Source organism: Ornithodoros turicata, chromosome 4 (genome assembly GCF_037126465.1).
Source record: "Ornithodoros turicata isolate Travis chromosome 4, ASM3712646v1, whole genome shotgun sequence".
Classification (NCBI taxonomy): domain Eukaryota; kingdom Metazoa; phylum Arthropoda; class Arachnida; order Ixodida; family Argasidae; genus Ornithodoros; species Ornithodoros turicata.
The window spans coordinates 47,601,726-47,620,156 of NC_088204.1; the positions used below are offsets into that span (position 1 = coordinate 47,601,726).

Sequence of the window (18,431 nt, forward strand, 5' to 3'; positions counted from 1 at the left end):
TACGTTAGAGGCGTTTCATAGTGCAGTGCGTTGCCGCAACTTGTGCGTTTCGGATATGCCGCTAATCAAATTATATGTGTGGTTATGATAGTTGCTCCTCATGGGCGTCGCAGCCATTCATTTACTGTGATCTACATGCACACGTGTGCTTTGGTGTTGAAACACGAAATCAATATCGACGGCTTGTTCATAAAAGTGATTTTCGTTCAGAGTTACGCATCATCAATAAACTGTTTTACTTTATGTTTTAGTGCTCCCGCAGCCATCGGCAACAACGACACACCTGGCCCAGGCTGTTTTCGATAGCTGCACACACACACACACGTAGAGATACGACGATGAGATGGGGCTGATGCCGGCCAGCAGGCTTGCACTGCCCCAGTGCCACTTGTACGTGATGAGAGATGATGATGGAGATGATAAGGGGTCCGGTAATCAAAGCAGGGTGGAGAGGCCTGTTGATGACAGGAAATCCCAAAGGTGACGCAGACCTTGGCGTGTATGAGCGGGACTGGACCATGGGCCGGGCACCTTGCCTATGGTAAATAGGTGATGATCGATCGCATGCAGTTCGTGCTGCAAGATCTCCCGCTCCCGCTGGTAGTCCGGGCAGTCCATAAGTAGGTGGTGCAGGTCTGCACGCACACTGCATGCTGCACAAAGGTCCGAGGACGCACGGCCAAGACACTGCCTCATAACTGGTGTAAATGCAACATTCAGCCGCATGCGGTGAAGAAGGAATGCGTAGTGTCACGTAAGGCGATGAGGAAGCGACAGTGAAAGAGAAGGATCCACTGCGTGGAGCAGAGAGTAGGGTGTAATGTCATGCAGCCACTGTGATCTTGTCTTGTCTGCAGAGAGAGCAACGACGAGGGCCTGACGATCACCTTTGGGCAAGATGATAGAGTGGGCTGAAGCTATATGATGACCCCGCAGGGCCGCCCGGTCGGCCTCTTCATTGCTGGGTACGCCGACGTGACCAGGTACCCACTGTAATACTATGCAGTGGCCCAGGTCCAGCAGCTCCTTGCAAGTTTCAAGCATGTCAGCAACAATGGACATGAGAGGACCTCGAATGCCCATTGTTGCGAGCCATTGGAATGCAGCTTTCGAGTCTGTGTAGAAGACCCATAGCCGAGCTGAACACTGCAGGATCTTGCGCGTGGCAAAGAGCAAAGCATGTAGCTCAGCACATGTTGACGACGTCAGATGCGAGAGACGGAAGATACCAGTTATGTCTTCGGACGGAATAATATAGGCGCATGCAGAGCTGGCTTTTGTGGACGAGCCATCCGTAAAAACAGGAGTAAAGCCTGCATACAGCTCGCTCATCATATCCAGTGTGAGCGCCTTGGACATACCTGCAGCGATATCATCCTTTCTCTGCAGCCCGGGAACGGATAGTGAAGCAGATGGCAGAGGGAGGGTCCAAGGGGGAGTTGAACGCGCCTGGGGTTCAACTTGAAAACGTGGCAGGTCAGGCTTTAGCTGTTGAATGCAGGACCTGAACTCGTTATTCCTGCGACGGGAAAGCTTCAGCAGTAAAGGATGCTGCCGGTGATGAGCCAACAAACGGAGATAGTGACGGCTCGTCTCATTAAAGCGCTGGATAGCAAGCGGAGTCTCTCTCGCTTCTGCCATGACTAAACAGGTATGCGTTGTTCTTGGCACGCCCAGACACACACGAAGGCTACGTGCCAAAAGACACTGAAGCTTGGACTCGGAGGATGGCGAAATCCCATGTAATGCTGGAAGACTGTATAGGAGCGGACCACGCACCAAGGCTCGATGAATGGCCAAAAGAGATCGCGCATCGCAGCCCCACCTAAGGCCAGCAATGTGTCGCATTAGGGCGATCCCTTTGGAGAGTTTCGCCTCTAGGCCCGCTATATGTCTTCTCCACGAGAGTCGGGAGTCCAGCGTTACACCCAAGAACTTACATGAGGTGGAGTACTGGAGCTGCTATCCGGCCACAGAAAGACGATATGGAAGCATGCTCCTTCGCGTGAAGGCGATGACGTCTGTCTTCTCCCACGAGATATCTAAGCCTGCCGTCAACAGGTATTGGTGTATGGAGTTAAGGGTTGACTGCAGTCGCCGCTGAATGGCCGGACGAGATTTTCCGGTAGTCCAGATGCAGATGTCGTGAGCATAAAGAGAGAAATATACTTCTTTCCCTATGCAGTCCTTATAAGACAGGCCATAACTACGTTGAAGAGAAGCGGGCTAAGCACACTTCCCTGTGGCACCCCGTAGTCTGATGGAACAGGTGCAGTATCTCCCTCAGCTGTGCGGATAAACAGGGACCTACCGCGAAGGAAATCCGTGATCCAACGCATGGCCCTTAATGGCAAAGAAGCACAAGTAAGCATGTATAGGATGAAAATGCGACTGACGGTATCATACGCCCGTTTCACATCGAGGAATACAGCCACCATTATCCTTTTGCGGACCATTGCTTCCTGTGCTGCGGACACTAAGTCCAGGATGGAATTCAGCGCTGAGCGGTACTGACGGAAACCCGACATTTATTGGGGGAAGAAGGATCTCTTTAGCGAGCCACCATTCAAGTCTGTGAAGTATCATGCGCTCCAACAGCTTCCCGACACAACTGGTTATGCTTACCGGCCTAAATGAGGACAATTGTTAAGGGATCTTGCCTGGTTTCAGCAAGGGAACAACGCGTGTGCGTTTCCAGGCTTCGGGCAATTTACCTTCCATCCAGGATGCATTCAAAGCTGACAGAAGACACCCACGTGAATGCTCATGCAGGTTACGGAGCGCCAGATATGATATGTCGTCCGGACCAGGAGAAGACCTGGCTCGAGAGAGATGAAGGGCGTTCATAAGTTCAGCCAGCGAGAAGTCCATATCCATGGCGGGATGACTGACTGGAGCGGCATCTGCAACTTTCGCAGTTATAGAAGATGCGTAGCACCGGAACGGTATTGTCGACATTGCTTGTGACCCAGCTGTTATAAGGTGGCAAAAAGAGAGAGCAACGTCTTTTTCGCTTTTGTGCTGCGCCAAAGCAAGGGCGCCCAATGGGTTACGCGAGGGAGGTGCATCCTTGAGGGACCGCAGCACACGCCACACTTTTACAGGACTGACAAACGGCGTAAGCGTTGCACAAAATTTCCTCTATCGCTGCCGATCCAGCGCCGCTAAGGCCTTGCCCTGTTGAAAAACAGTTTTTGGTGGGCCACCAGAGCTGATGTCTGGTGTGTTTTTGGACCTTGATGGGCTGATTGGCCACCAGCGCTGATTCCACCAGCCTTGACTGGCTGAATGCCCCACCAGCTCTGATGTGCAGTATGTACACCCACAGACGTGCATGTGCATATATGCATATTTGCTGCATCTGAATGCTGCATCTGAACGCATCTGAATAAAATCCCACGTCGCCGAAAAGCGATCTTTCAACGATTAAATTGTCAGCAAAGGCCAGCGTACATGGCGGTACGCATGCTGTACAAATAAATATCGAGTTAGGAGTTTTCTTTCTTCAGGGTTCCCAGAAGTTCCTGCGAAGCTTGCCTTACTTCATTTTTAAGTTATGCAGAGGGCTTCCAGCACAAAACGCGTGGTCTGTGCTGAAGTTTCCTCTCAGAGATAAGGACGTGGGCGGGTTCTCACACTTTTGTCATAATATTAGACACCTTCAGAGCAAAGCCATACGGCAGAAAAATACTAATCCATCTTCCAAGGTGCACACAATGCACTTCAATTTCGCTGAAAACTGGACAGTACCTATGCCTAGAGAAATACAAGCGTACCAATGGGGAAAAACAGATTTCCATATTCACATGATTGGTGACAGCTGGCACGGAAACGCACAGTTTTGGTGTGGTGCACGAAGACTTGTGTAACGATTCAGCACACTCACAGGTAGCTTCCATCGCTATTGAAGAGCGGCTTGACGAGAATGTTAGTCCTGCAGCTAATGATTTACATGCCAGATTTACATTTTCAATACCAGACATTTCAATACATTTTACATGCCAGATGATTTACATTTTCAAAATGGCTCGTCGCTCCATCTGGGCCAGATGGAGCGGCGAGCCATTTTGAAAATCGGCATAGGCTCTATGAGCTTTATAAATCTACTTTTGCGAGCGCGACATGGCTGTTAAGATGAACAGGCCAAAAGTGCGTGTGAGGGGATCCGTGAAAAAATCAAGCACCATGCCACGACACCTAGCTTGCGTTCACCCACGCAAGATGTCATCCAAGTGTCACAAGATATGATAACGTGCTTGCAAAAAAAAAAAAAAAAAAAAAACACACCTAAGACGTGTTCATTTACTTCATGAACGCGCTGAGGACGTGGCTTCTTTTAGAATACAAAAGAAAAGGGAACGGGTAAATGTATACCGCATCAAAGTGACATACAAGGTTCGCATGTGTGGCAAAGCAAGACATCGGAAAGTGGATGCCGAGAATCATTCATAAATGTACCGCGTACAATGAATTCAGAAAAGTGACGTTTCCACAGAAACCGAGTGAGATCATTTGTCGCTGTCACTGCAAAATACTGTTTCGCAATCCCTTTCGCAGTCATGTGAATATATCGACATAAACTGCCACTTTTGCTTACACAAAGTTGTTCCTTTTCTTGTACGACATGGACAGCAGGCTCCCCATCCCGCCGTACCGGCAGCCGGGATCCGACACGTTCGTACGCAGAGTAGGGCCGCGTTTTAACGCGCTAATCACCAGTATACGCCATTTGAAGCATATTTTTTGCGTTAGATGAAAGGCCCAACATCGGGCCATGTCCTGGCAAAATATAAATGAAATCAAGAGGGTCCTTTTTGAGAAATACACGCGCAAAATCCATGTTTTTATGAAATATGCCTAAACATTTGCCTATTTCAGCACATACCGCTAAGAGGTATATGCAGCATAGACATATCAGGTGAAAGAGCATTAAAATCTGAGTGAAATTATACCATGTATGATAATGAGAGACATCTACAGCCAGAGCAAGAAGCGTCGAAGTTTGAACAAAACTGTGCGAGAGAGCATGTTCGCCGCTTTTTATACAACACACCTGTGCACAATGCACCTGTGCGCAAAATTTGCGCACGGACTGCTGGCCTGTAGGCATACTAAAGCATAAAAAAATTCACTACGATATCTTTTAAAACTCAGGAAGTATACACGTGCAAACACGGCAAAACTGCAACACTCGAATTCAGGGCCGGATTTCTCGAATTTTTTGTGCGGAAACTATTCGGTAGAAATGATTAATTTTACCCATGTTGCTCATCATGTACGATGAGCTTCTAAATATATATAAAAAAATGAATATCCAAGAGGTCCATGGGACCTCCCTGTCTGAGCTGACGTGAAACCGGCCTACAATGCTTGCACAGTATAACTTGAGACAGCAATGTTCTGGCTAACCTTTTCAATGACTTCCATCTTTCAACAGTCTAACTTAACTGGCAACGAGTTCCAACTTCTATCTCTGTTCCAAATAACCTCTGCTAAGTGAATATTTGTGAAGTAAATAGTACATATGCGGGACTGGTGATTGTATACTTTCAATGTAACACTCATTTTTTCATTGCTGGTGAAGTGATGCCATAAAGAACCCATGTAGCTGGTGACTAAGATGCAATAAAGAGTTTTGTACAATGACATATTGATTTTGTTATTAAAAGGAGTCAATTTCACGTGGGTTCCGCATATCGCACCGCACCTCGGCCACCTCTGCGGAGTTGTATGCCATCCTGCTATTCCTAAGGTCTATTTTGGATCACCACCCCCGCCTCTGGGTGGTTTACACAGATTCGCGGGCAGCGCTGCAGTGCATAGACAACATGGGCATCCGTGGCTCCTTGGCTCCGGTGGTAGTGAACATCCTAACGACACTCAAGGTTTTAGAAGACAGGGGCCACCGGCTCACCCTCCAATGGGTCCCTAGCCACATTGGAATAAGAGGCAATGAGGTAGCGGATCGGGCAGCTGCTGCAGCTCACCATCGCCGCTCAGCAGTCTCCATCATACTTTCGAATGGAGATAGGCGCTCCCTCTTGTCCGCTTTGACGTCGCCCTGGGCCCATCAGGAATGGTGTCATGACATCACCCGGTGGTCGCTTCTGTATGCTGTTGACCCAACGCTTTCATTTGCCAAGCGGTTTCCCTCGCCTCTTTACGTCTCTAGTGCGTCGTTTACAACTTAGCGTCGCATTCACCCCTGCACTCCGGTATAGGCTGGGCCACAGCACCACGGCGCTGTGTACAACTTGTGGTTTACCGGCAACAATCCGACACATTCTCGAAGACTGCAGCCAGTACGTACGCGAGCGACGGGCCTTTAAATCTCAACTTGAAATGCTGGATCAGAGGCCATTCAACATCTGCAAAGTTCTCGGCCCATGGAGTAACCCTGGACACCAGTGCCGTGCACTTGGCGCTCTTCTTTCCTTTCTGAGGGCCACCGGCCTCCTTCACGAACTGTAGGGATTTCCTTCCCTCGTCATCCTTTCATGTGAACCTTTTTGGAATGGGGTAGGGTCCTGCACTCAACGCAGGGAAACATTCCACATCATCATCATCCATTCATCTATGTTGTTGTTGTTGTTATTAAAAATCGCGCAAATTAACTCTCGTGTGGGGGAAGGAGGTACCCGTATGTGTGCATTGGCTGCGCCTCGGGAAATCGTTGGGGTACGGTACAGGCTGCCGACAACGGACCATGAACATCCCCGTGTTGCAAACCGTATGCCGGACCATGATCGGGAGCCGGCGCACCCACGTTGGGTCGTCGCGCTGTGCTGCCTGGGGTGTGGAGACCAACCTTCATGTACTCTTCGACTGCTGCATACCCGCATATTCTGGCAGCTAGTCAGGCGGCATACAAACATTATGTTCCCAATACCCTTTGACCGCAGACATGCCAGCCAACGGTACAGTGTGCTTGTGACGGCTTGTGGGGCCCAGGTCTTGTGGGGTGCCAGATGCAAGGCTGTGCCGCAGCGTACGCGCGATGTCCCGATCTTCCTGCTCGTGAGATCTTTGCGGGTACGCGTCGTCAGCGTCCTCCAGAGGGAACTGTTTGCGCTAGAGGAGGGTGGTTTTGTGAGCCGTTGGGACCATCACCCTTCTGTCCGCACTGTCGGCGGTCTCGTCACCATCGCTGGTGGCCCGTCATAAGCGTATTCATATTTTGTACATATTTTTTCCCCATCCACGATCATTTATCATTCATTGCCTTGGAAAATTCATCATGGAAAATTATTTAACGGTTTTCGGTCCAAGAAAAAACTTCGCCGGTTTGGACTACGAATAGGCGAATGAAACTGACGTCGTGTGCTCTGAAGTCATGTCATGGATACTTTACGAAGGTATGTATGTCGGTATACCATGACCCTTAGGCTCCCTTTGTAACGTTTTATCGTTCGCGCACAAATACTTAGAGGTAGATGTGACCGGTTGTGACTCTCTAACGGTGTGCCGTAGTGTTCGTTTTAATTTCATCCGCCCAAACTCACCTCAACTAAACAGCACCCAAGGGGGCTGCATAACGGCTTCTCTATCGGTAATGCCGCGCAACGCGTCCCTTGTTTGAGAGCAGCGAAATTGAATACATTTATGTATCCACGAGGGCAAGCGCGTGCGAAGCGGTGCCTCTTTTGTGGACAGGACACGAGGAAAAGAAAACGGAGCCGTCGAGCGCGTTTGTGAGTGAAGGTGTTCCTCGATTTGCGTCCTACTCGTGCGGTAGTGCCTGCTGGCTCGGAAGCAGCAACATACATTCGGATGGGACACGATCGCACCAATCCAGCAAGACAGTACTTTACGTATGAAATCACGACAAACAAGTCCGTCTGTATCATGCGCTTCAAGAAAGGAGAAAGCCTATTTGAACAGACCTACAGGAGCTACCAATTTCACAGCTGCCTATTCATATTAAATACCATGTATGCGGAATAAACGGTTTAACAGTTTGCAACATTGATTTTTTTTTTCTGGGAATAAATATGCCCACCAGAAGCTGAACCGGTCAAAACCGGTATGAACAGTTATTTTTTTGCTCCGGAGCTGAACCGGTACCGGACCGTTTATGATAGAACCGGAACGAAAACCGGAGCGAAAAACGTTTGGGTTCGACACCCTGCAGAAAGTGTGATTGGGAAAGGGATACGTGCAGCAGCGTCGGTCCCCCGGAATGGCGTCGTAATGTCGCCTGCCATTGCGCAATTCAGCGTAACAGCTCAGAAGCAAGCAGCGAGTCGCAGTTAAAGAGAGCGTTGTGGTGAAGTGCTAGCAGCCTTTGCATCACTTGCAGACTGTTTAAAACCAGAGGCATCGTCTCCACGCTGTGAGACTTGTTTCTGTTTCGGTGACCTGGCACAACCCTCAAGCAGCCAGGGACACCTTGACGGCGAGCTTCAGAGCCCTATCACTTCCCTGTGGCTCTCTAGACGAGGCTTTGTACCCGCAGGGTCCCACCACATCCGTAGAAAAACGCGGGACGCGCTCCTAGCCTTCGCCTCCTCTGTGGGTCTGTCGTGAACGCTTTCGTTCTCTCTCCCTCCCTTCTTACTATTTTCTTTTACTAATTTCTCATTTCTTTTACTTTCTGACCCTCTATCTTTTCTCTTTTACCCCCTTCTCCCCTTCCCCTTTCACAGAGGAGTGAAACTTGCCGCCTTGTCTCAGCAGGCAGACCTCACTCCTCTTCCTTTGAACATTGTACCACCGCCAGCACCACCTTCAGTCAGTGTTGCCACATCTAGAGATTTGTATGGAGCTCTACAGATATTTGGCAACATGCACAGATCTACAGATTATTTCTGAAACCTACAGATTTTTGAATCCATGATGAAGCAAGCCTGAGCATCGGCTACACAAAATACACGAAGATGCACAACGATCGTTGTGTATGTTCGTGTATGTTCCCATGCAGTGGCGTCACTATTGTACACGTCACCCGGTACTGGAGCCCTTTGCGTCATCCCCACCACCACCACTATAGTATCCCCTTGACGCTACGCGATAAACAAGATCATACCACAACACACACACACGAACACACACACACACACAAATAAAGAAATCACGCAGTCGCGGAGGTTGTCGCCGCAGAGAATGAGAAGTCCTTGTGCAGCGCGTCACTCGGTGCGTACCGTACCTCCCAGTGGTTCCCCTGCTCGGGCTTAGTTCATTGATGTCGTGCACCAGCTAACCTGCGTTTACGCTATGTTGTCACATTTTTGTACAATAGTTAAAAAAAGTTGTGATGAGAAGGTCGATTCACGAAGTGCCACTATCGGTTTGAAAAAACAAAGAATTATTAATTTCATGTTTGCTTCGTGGTGTACGTGTTAAGAAATGACTGTCAGTATAGCCTTCGACATTTTGTATCACTCGTGGCACGGAAGCTGTTCGTACTTAACACGATGTAGATACTAGTCATCATAGTTATATAGCGCTTATGCATTGATTCGTCTGGTGTTAATAAATGATCTCCATACTTTTCCTCCTACCGGTATGGCAACACTGCCTTCAGTTGTATCGGCAATGTCATGAATAGCAGTCGTGGGAGCTCCCCAACACATGCGGCCCTCCTGGACGTTCCATCATCGCCTATCAGGATGCAGGTATGGGAAACACATCTCGTCTTCATTCTCTGCCGCAACTCTGGCTAAACAATCAACACAAATGATAATTATGTTACCTTCATTTAAAAAATATGCATAGTCAATCTTTTCGCCTTTGATTGTTGTAATCATGCACCTCAGTAATCAAGTACGGTGAGAACCAGCTTATTTGCATATACTTGAGGAGCCCTACGGTTCCGGGACATTTGATCGAACGCCGTTTCGTCGAAAGCCGTTTGATCGAACGCAGGACATTTGGTCGAAAACCATCTGATCGAACGCCGTTTGATCGAAACGGCAGCGGTCGTTTGATCGATTTCTTTAATGGTTAACTTGGAGTGTCGAAAAGTGCACATATGACTATCCCGTTTCAGACCGTTCCCTTTAAATATGTCGCCAGCAATAAGAAGGGTGCCCAGAACAAGGATAGACTATCGGCTGCAAAAAGCAAAAAAAAAAAAAGAAGAAATAAAAAAGCAGAGGACACTGATTGCCTGCTCCGTATGCTCGAGTCAAAAGTTACAGAAAAAGTGGTGCGGACAACACAGTGCATGCAGCTTTGAATTCCCTTCGAACAAACGTCTTTCGAACAAACGGCGTCGATCAACCGGCTTTCGATCAAACGGCTTTCGACCAAGCGGCGTTCGACCAAATGGGCGGACACCGAGCCCTACATATTCAGTATATTGGTAGTGCTTTTGCATAGCTATAGGGACAGGAATGTTTCTGTCCCGCTTTGTTTCGTTTGGAGGCTCCGTGGGTGCAATAAAATACAGTAAATTCGGGCATCAGCTTAGATAGATGACACAAAGCGGTGTCTAGCGGGTTTTAGCGGTGACACCAAAATGGGTTTGTGTGGGGGACCGTTGCCGCTCTGGAGTGATCAACGGTGCGTCTGTGCTACTCTCATAGCTTTTATTTATAAACGAAGATCTGCAAAGATATAAAAAAAACTTGTATAATACCCAGGGACCGTCTAACACGTCATCCCTAAACCTTTAAATACTATACATTTCAATACGTTTAACTACCACACCAATGATCAGGACTGTGCCCAGGGGAACAGTCTCTGTTCGAAATATCGGAAACTGTCGTTCTGAGGCTCTACCCTTGAATGATATGCGAGTATTGTTGTGGTTGTTAGGTAAGCATAACGGACGAGAGATAAGGCGAGACAGCAGGGTGGAGCAGTACACGATTCCCCCCCCCCCCCGACAATGCTGGCTGACGATAATCCCTTTACGAGCAGCTAAGTAAACTTTTGTTCTGATCTCCAAGGCTATGCCCTAAGTCAGATGTCCATGAAAGTAAAGAGGAGAGAGGGAGCACTACGGTGCGCGTGCGCGCCGCATAGTCGGCGGATGGATACGGTCAAAATGTTCCGCGCGGTTTTTCCTGTACTACTGCTAGAGGGCGACACAGAATGACGCGAATTACGGGGCTTTGAGACGGTATTTATCCATATCCACATTTCATGCTTTTTTATAAAAACGGAAAGTGGTAGACATATAAATTTGATGTCTATCGATTCCTGAAATATTTCCAGAGAAAGTAAATGGAAAGTTTTTTTCGAAATGGCTATAGAAGTTTCATAAAAACCTGTTCAAAGAGGGAGGAGAAAAATTGTGTATTTTTGTCGCATTCGTGACGTCGCTGTAAAATACATACAACATGTATGATAAATCTAGTAGCATAATTCTCTTCATCTCGTCTTCCTCTTTATGATGAAACCACCCGCGTCAAAATCTGCGCTGCGGTTACCGAGAAAAAGCATTAAAACTGTTCCATGTAGGAAATACATTGGGACGGAGAGCTGGTATGCACTCTTAAACCGGCGTCAAGAGGTGTCAAGAGCCAGTGCTGTACGTAGCGGCGCTACTAGTAGCGCCGCTACCGTATTCGCTACCTTTTTGAGTAGCGGAGTAGCTATATCGCTACACTTTAAATTAGTAACGGGAAAAGTATTTCCGTTACAAATGCGGGCAGCGGCGGACTCTTTCTCCGCTACCGTTAGTGCAACTTTTCATAATATGGGAGTCTGAGAGACGTGAGCCACGGAGCAAAAATGCGAGAATGGCGACGCAGAATCTTTTTCTTGTTAGTCCTTTTAGTTTATTTAATTTATTTATTTATTTATTTTGGTACCCTCAGGGCATAAGCTTTACAGAGGGGAGTGGGACAAGAAACTAAAGAAGAAACGACAGGCGCATACAAGGCAATTTCTAGCATAACATAAAAATGCAAAAAAAAGAAAAAAAATTAAAAATTAAAAATTTAAAAAGTTATTTCTTAATCAGGCAGACTGATGTAACGATCTTCCTCAGTTTCGCTAACTCTCATAATCTAAGCGCGCTCGAATATTTACGAATATAATTCGTGTTTATTCTGTGCATTTTCTAACTTCTTTAGCACACATTTGCGAAACACGAACAGGTATGTATAACATACCACATAATGCGGGCTACGATGCTAGTTTCCGTCATACAATCAGTTGCGAGACTAGTGCGAGCGTGTTGTTATCACATTTCAAACTGTGTTTTGCAACTTCATTGTTCGTTTTAATCGTAGCAATTAAACGTAGTATAATCAAACGCTTTGTAAGAGAACTCGTAGTGTGAATGGGGGAATGGAAGCAGGGGTAAGCAACAACAGTAACTCCTAATTCCTACGAGACCTAAGCTATGGTGCAGTATGCCAACAGCACTCAGAAGGTTGTCTATTCTCTTGGAGGCGTTGTTCCTGGCGAAAGCCTGAGCCTTTCGTTTGATCTTTTTACCACATGTAGCTATAGTTATTGATGACTCGATGAGAGTTCGCTTATGATGGCAATTGCACCAGTTGACCACAAGGAGAACTATATACTGAATCCGTCTGGAGTAAGCAGACGGTAAAGTTCGAAGTTGGGAATCGCGCACATCTCGAACTATCATAAGCTCAGTGTCAAATAATATATCTTGGCTGCGAGTAACAACATGCTTCATGCTGCATGAATACTGTGCTGTCCTTAGACACATTCAGCAACGAGATGTCTACGATAATGTGTTGCCTAGAGAAGGGTATGTTAGCGGAAAAGTAGCGGCATTGTATTTACGTTACTTTTAATCGGTAGGGTTAGCGGTATCGCGTTATTTTTTCAAATTTCTAAAGAATCTAGTATTGCGCAACGTTTTTGTGGAGTATAGCGGGTAGCCGTATTGCGTTACTCTGTTTTGGTAGCGGGTACAACATGCACAAACTTGCATCGATAGGGAAGTGTACATGTGGCTGTAAGCTTACTTGAACTGTTACAAAAGTGTCCTTCAGTTGGTTTGTTGGTGTCGTGGCGTCTGTCTATGCTTCAGCGACACATTTGTCCTGCCACCCCAACAACACCGAATATCCTCTGGATGCACGAATAATGTCCTAACGGATACGCATGTCCGATGGATATCTGTGGGATATTCATCAGACGTACGAATTCGTTACAACATTATTCGTACATTCCGAGGATATTCGGTGTTGTTGGAGCAATTACCGTAGGCTAGTTCCATCTCAAATCTAACAATCCGGTATACTTGATGTCTCGAATGAACTGGAAAAAAAAATATATGTTGAAGCCATCGGTGAGTTAGGAGAAATAAACGCTTTCCGAATTCTCTGCGCTGCGTGGTTCGGGAAGTAGGAGAGGAGGGAAAAACTGCCTCTCATAAGACAAGATGGAAACAATAACACCGACTTAACATAACAAACTAACCAATTTATTCAGACGTTTCGTCTCCCATACGGGAGACATCATCAGCGCACCCTCGGGAGGGAATGAGTGACCGAAAACCAGTTAAGTCTTTGTATACATCAGAAAGTGGACCACATAAGTGGGTCTCATAAGACGATGTCGTCGCGCGCGGGTTTGAGCGTTCGCTATAACAAGGCTATTTCTTGTCGCATTATAGAAATTTTTTGATCTGGCTTTAGACCACTTAGGGCACAATAGGATCCTGCGTTGGCAGTGCTGTGTCCGTTTTTGTTTGTCTTCAAAAAAATATCAAAGTTGACTCAAAGTGCCGAAAAGCACCATATTCACTGCAACTTTGCGGACGATGTAGGAAACGGATAAGATTGAGCTTTATGCCGTTTAATTTGTCATTCATGTGGCTATCGAATGATGTATAATTTGTTGCTCTACTCTGTCAGGAACGTAAGCGATACCTCTTTAATTAACACCATACCACTGAAAAATGACGAATTTCGGAAGCCTTTGTCTAAAAAACCCCACCAAAAACGTGCCTCGAAAATTGTATATGGTGTAGATAGTTCCTTAGACTGTGCACAGAAGAAAAATCAAAAGTCGGACTTGATCGGTAGGCGCACTGTGAATTTTTTGCCAGCCCTATACGCGGAGCGCATTCAATCCGTGGCACGGTGTCTCGCGTGTTGCAAAATCGAATTTTCCAAGGGGACTTTCAACTTCTGTCTTCACATAAAAAGTAATTACTATCATTTGAAATGTTCTGATGCTTGCGTTCACAATAGTGTTGTAATTGCTGAATGTAGATTATGGAGGAACCATATGTGCTCACATTTTTTTGCGGGATGACACACATGCATTCCAAGTGCTGGGAGCCCGTGAAAAACAGAATGCTTTAGAATACTTTTGCGTCTTTATAAGAGGTATATTTCTCCACGGTGATCATATCGAAGCATATTTACAGTACAATAACAAGAACTTGACAGCGAAGAAGACAAGGTGACGAAGGCAAGAAGGCCCTGTGTGGCTGGTGGCCACTGTTCCTAGTGGTGGAAGAAGAAGAAGAAGAAGAAGAAGGTAACGTAAGTTATGCAGAGCATTCCGGGTGGATGAGAGTGCTCGTGTAATGAACTGCCTTAGGCCGTTGTGGAAGCCACTTTCCTTAATGTTACTTTTGATGGCAGGTTCTTGTCAGATTTTCTTTCAAATGTGGGCAACATTGCTGCGTGTTGTGATTCAGCCACCTTTGCTGTGAAGTACTTGAAGCAGCTTCTGCATAGCTGGCCCATTTCTGTTACGCCTTCGGCTTGATCTGCTGGAACTACAGTCTTTATGGCGACTACGCCGATCTCCGAAGCAAAGCGAAAATCCTTTGTCTATAGCACTTTTTTCTTGTCTATGAGGCGGTAGTCAGCGAAATCCACACGATCAGCACTGTACAACAAAGAGGCCATTCAGGTAGGTGTGATACCAGGACGACACACTACAGTAATGCAGATGTCGTCGCACACTCTGTATAAGGGCACTCCGTGCACTTCTGTAGTCGAGAAGTGACTGAAGCGTCTTCTGTGTGTAGGCGAAACTTTGCGCCAGGTGTCTTCAGGGAGTAAATGCGAATCAGGACCTTCCCATGGTCGCAGCATGTCGAACCGGATAACATATTGGACAGCGGCGCCAGTCGGGCTGTTTCGGCAAGGTTCACAAAAGGCACCATCAATTAGCCTTGAGTGTGTGCGTATGACACTACACAACAACATTTTCCTCAGTGCAATTTCCCCCGTCCGAGGTCATGGGGCCGTAGGAAAGGAAATGTTTCAAAGAATACTGGAAGTCACTGCGTCCCTCCTGCCATAATGCGTACAGTAAATATGCATGTTTAGAATAACCCTGAACAGATATACCTCTTACAAAGATGTAAAATCATTCTGTTCTTCCCGGGCTCCCAGCACTTGCAATGCATGTGTGACATCCGGTAAAAAATGCGAGCACATCTGGTTGCTCCACAATCTAGATCCAGCGATTTCACCATTGTTATGAACGCTTAGAACCTTGAAAAGGAAACCTTGAAACCTCAGAATGGTTTCAAATGACAGCAATTACTTTTTATATGAAGACAGATGTTGAAAGTCCCTTTCGAAAATTCGATTTTGCAACGCGCAGGACACGGTGTCTCCGCTTGAATGCGCTCCGCGTATAGGGCTGGCAAAAAATTCACAGTGCGCCTACCGATAAAGTCTGACTTTTGATTTTTCTTCTGTGCATAGTCTAAGGAACTACCTACAACATATAAAATTTTCGAGGTAAGTTTTTGGCGGGGTTTTTTAGATAAAGGCTTCCGAAATTCGTCATTTTTCAGTGGTATGGTGCTACTAAAAGAGGTATCGCTTACGTCCCTTACAAAGTAGAGCAACAAATTATACATCATTCGATAGCCCTATGAATGACAAATTAAACGGCATAAAGCTCAGTCTTATACGTTTAGTACATCGTCCGCAAAGCAGCAGGTTAATATGGTGTTTTTCGGCACTTTGAGTCAACTTTGATATTTTTTTGCAGACAAACAAAAACCGGTACAGCACTGCCAACGAAGGATCCTATTGTGCCCTAAGTCAGGTCCCCCAAGGTCGCCATTTTCCCATGTATTTGTTCCTATCCCGATGCGTGCAATGCCGGAGGCCGCCCTTAGATACCCCATTGTTACCAGACGTTGGCTTGCGTTGAATTGTAGCGCGCTAAAGATCCAGTTGAAGCACAATCCAAGCCAGGCCAAGTCACCGAAGGAGAGTGGACGACTGCGCCTGTGGCGCCTGGTACGACAGGTACGCTATGTGATGCACGCAGCCGTGCACTAGAACCTTCCGATCGCTCAACACGTTTAAAAACGGGACCAAAAAGTGAAACACGACACAGAAAGTTGTTATACGCGTTTTATTTGGGCATATAAAGACTAGATTCATTCGCAGAAACAACAAAAACATTTTGCCGCTAAACTTAGCGCGCTGAAGTGATCCGGAACGGCAACAGTGGGGTATCTAGTGGCGGCCTTCTTCGTTGCACGCTTTTCCGAGTTGAGTTTGGGGGACCTGCCCTAAGTGGTCTAAAGCCAGATCAACAAATTACTATAATGCGAGAAGAAATGCCCTTGTAGCCAACGCTCAAACCCGCTCGCGACGACGTCGCCTTATGAGAGGCTGTTTTTTCCTCCTCTCCTATTTCCCGAACCGCGCAGCGCAGAGAATTCGGAAAGCGTTTCTTTCTCTTAACTCACCGATGGCTTCAACATATATTTTTTTCCCGTTCATTCGAGACATCAAGTGTACCGTATTGAGATGAAACTAGCCCGTATTGTATATTTCGTCGTTTTCATTTTTTTTTATCGACGCCAGAGAAGATCGCTTTACGAAATCGCGTCGACGGCTCGAGCGATTCATTCTTGTTGCCGTCGTTGAAGGCGAAATACACCTTTGTTGCTGGCAGAACTCATTCAGTTCTTGGACTGCCAATGCAACATGCTGGTACGAATTAGGTACCTTATTTGTAGCCTGTTTGATATCGTTCTAGTTATATGATAAGTAACTCACTGATGTTGTCCCTGCGGCCTTTGAACCCTCCTCCGCCCGGGCTGAGACGGAGAAAGACGCCTTTCGGTGGAGAGCTGCTGTCTGGAGAGGAACCTGTGGATTGCAATAGCCCGTCATCACGATGCTGCTCTTTGGAATCGGTACGACTATTATAACATGTCTGCATTCTGCATCTACTCTACAAGAAATATTCAATCACAGGAGCGAGCAGGGAAGATGTGACGATGTGGATGTAAAAAAAAAAAAAAAAAAACTATAACGGGCTCAGTCGTGTCCGACTCGTTCTGTTTTACATGAAAACGTCACGATCACCGACTCTTTTGATCCTTTGTCTATTTCTTTTGTCTGTTTCTTTGTCTTGTCTCATTTACTCAAGAGGGTAAGGGCTCCCTGTGCGCGCTGGCAGTCGAATTTGCGTCCGCCGCTAATCTTCTTCGGCGCCCCCGTAGCTCTCTCAATCGCTCGGTGCTGTACTTTTGGGGCTTTTCGGGTTCCTCCCAAGCTGCCCTTTCTTCTGATTGCCGTTTCCTTCGATTCTGATCATGTTTTGGTTTCATATATGCCGACATACTGGCAAAATTTTGATATTTCAAATTTGCAAATTCATAAAATTTCGGTTATTGTTGTTGAAGCCGATATAGCTTTAGGTCCACGTAGAACCTCTCGAGAGCTTTTCAACGACACCTCGATCGGTGTACTAGTTTCACGCGTTCGCGAGATAGACTGCCCGCAAGGTACGCGTACCCCTATATTTCCGTCTCTTTCGCACGCGCCCGCCGCCACACCCAGAGATTCATGGGGTAACTAATAATCATGGTGGTTACCGTGGTACAGGGAGCATCCTAAGGAAGACTACTGAGGGACGCTCGTATGTTTTCTGTGGTCCCTCTTGCACTACCCAATACCAGAGCAAGAGGGTTAGCACTCACACCCTCTCCTGTGCCACAATCATCTCTTCGCTCTCTCTTTCACCCTCCTCTCCCTCCCCTGGGTGCATCGAGCCGCCACAGAGCAGGCTGACCGCACCTGTCCCGCTACATTACCGCACCCACCCACACACGCACACACACAGACAGACAGAGAGAGAGAGAGATTGCGGCAGCCGCCGCAATGACCTTGTTAGCTAGAATCTTACACGTGTAAGGTAGCTGGATTTAGCCGTTGGTTGCTATCGATTTATTACTCACCGATGGCGTCACCGCATAAGTTCGTTGCATGGTAAATTTTGACCTGGCTACCAAACCGAACTTACAGACGAAAAGGAATTCAGGGGGAGTCATTTTGAGTGTTACACGCGCTTTTCGCCGTTGAGTCTCTCACCCTGTAGTCTCCTCTCTCCTTCTGCCATCTACATATCTGACCCCGACGTCGCCCGTTTCGAGAAGGAATGTGCGCAGAAGGCGTAGTTTTTTCACCAGGCTCATCTTCTCCAAGGGGACAAAGAATCATGTACGTGATCTCTCACGCAATATCATTCCCTCATTGCTACCGTTGCAGCAGATAGTTTGAAAT

The 18,431-nt window shown here is 46.9% G+C and overlaps 1 protein-coding gene across 1 annotated transcript in view; it reads right to left on the reverse strand.

The window, feature by feature from the left end:
- The window catches only part of LOC135391500 (ankyrin repeat and fibronectin type-III domain-containing protein 1-like), an 865,331-nt gene that overhangs the window by 183,654 nt on the left and 663,246 nt on the right, over nucleotides 1-18,431 (reverse strand). The window contains exon 4 of the mRNA XM_064621768.1: nucleotides 16,920-17,012. Within this exon, the coding sequence (XP_064477838.1) occupies nucleotides 16,920-17,012 (93 nt within the window). The remainder of the gene's footprint in view (nucleotides 1-16,919; nucleotides 17,013-18,431) is intronic.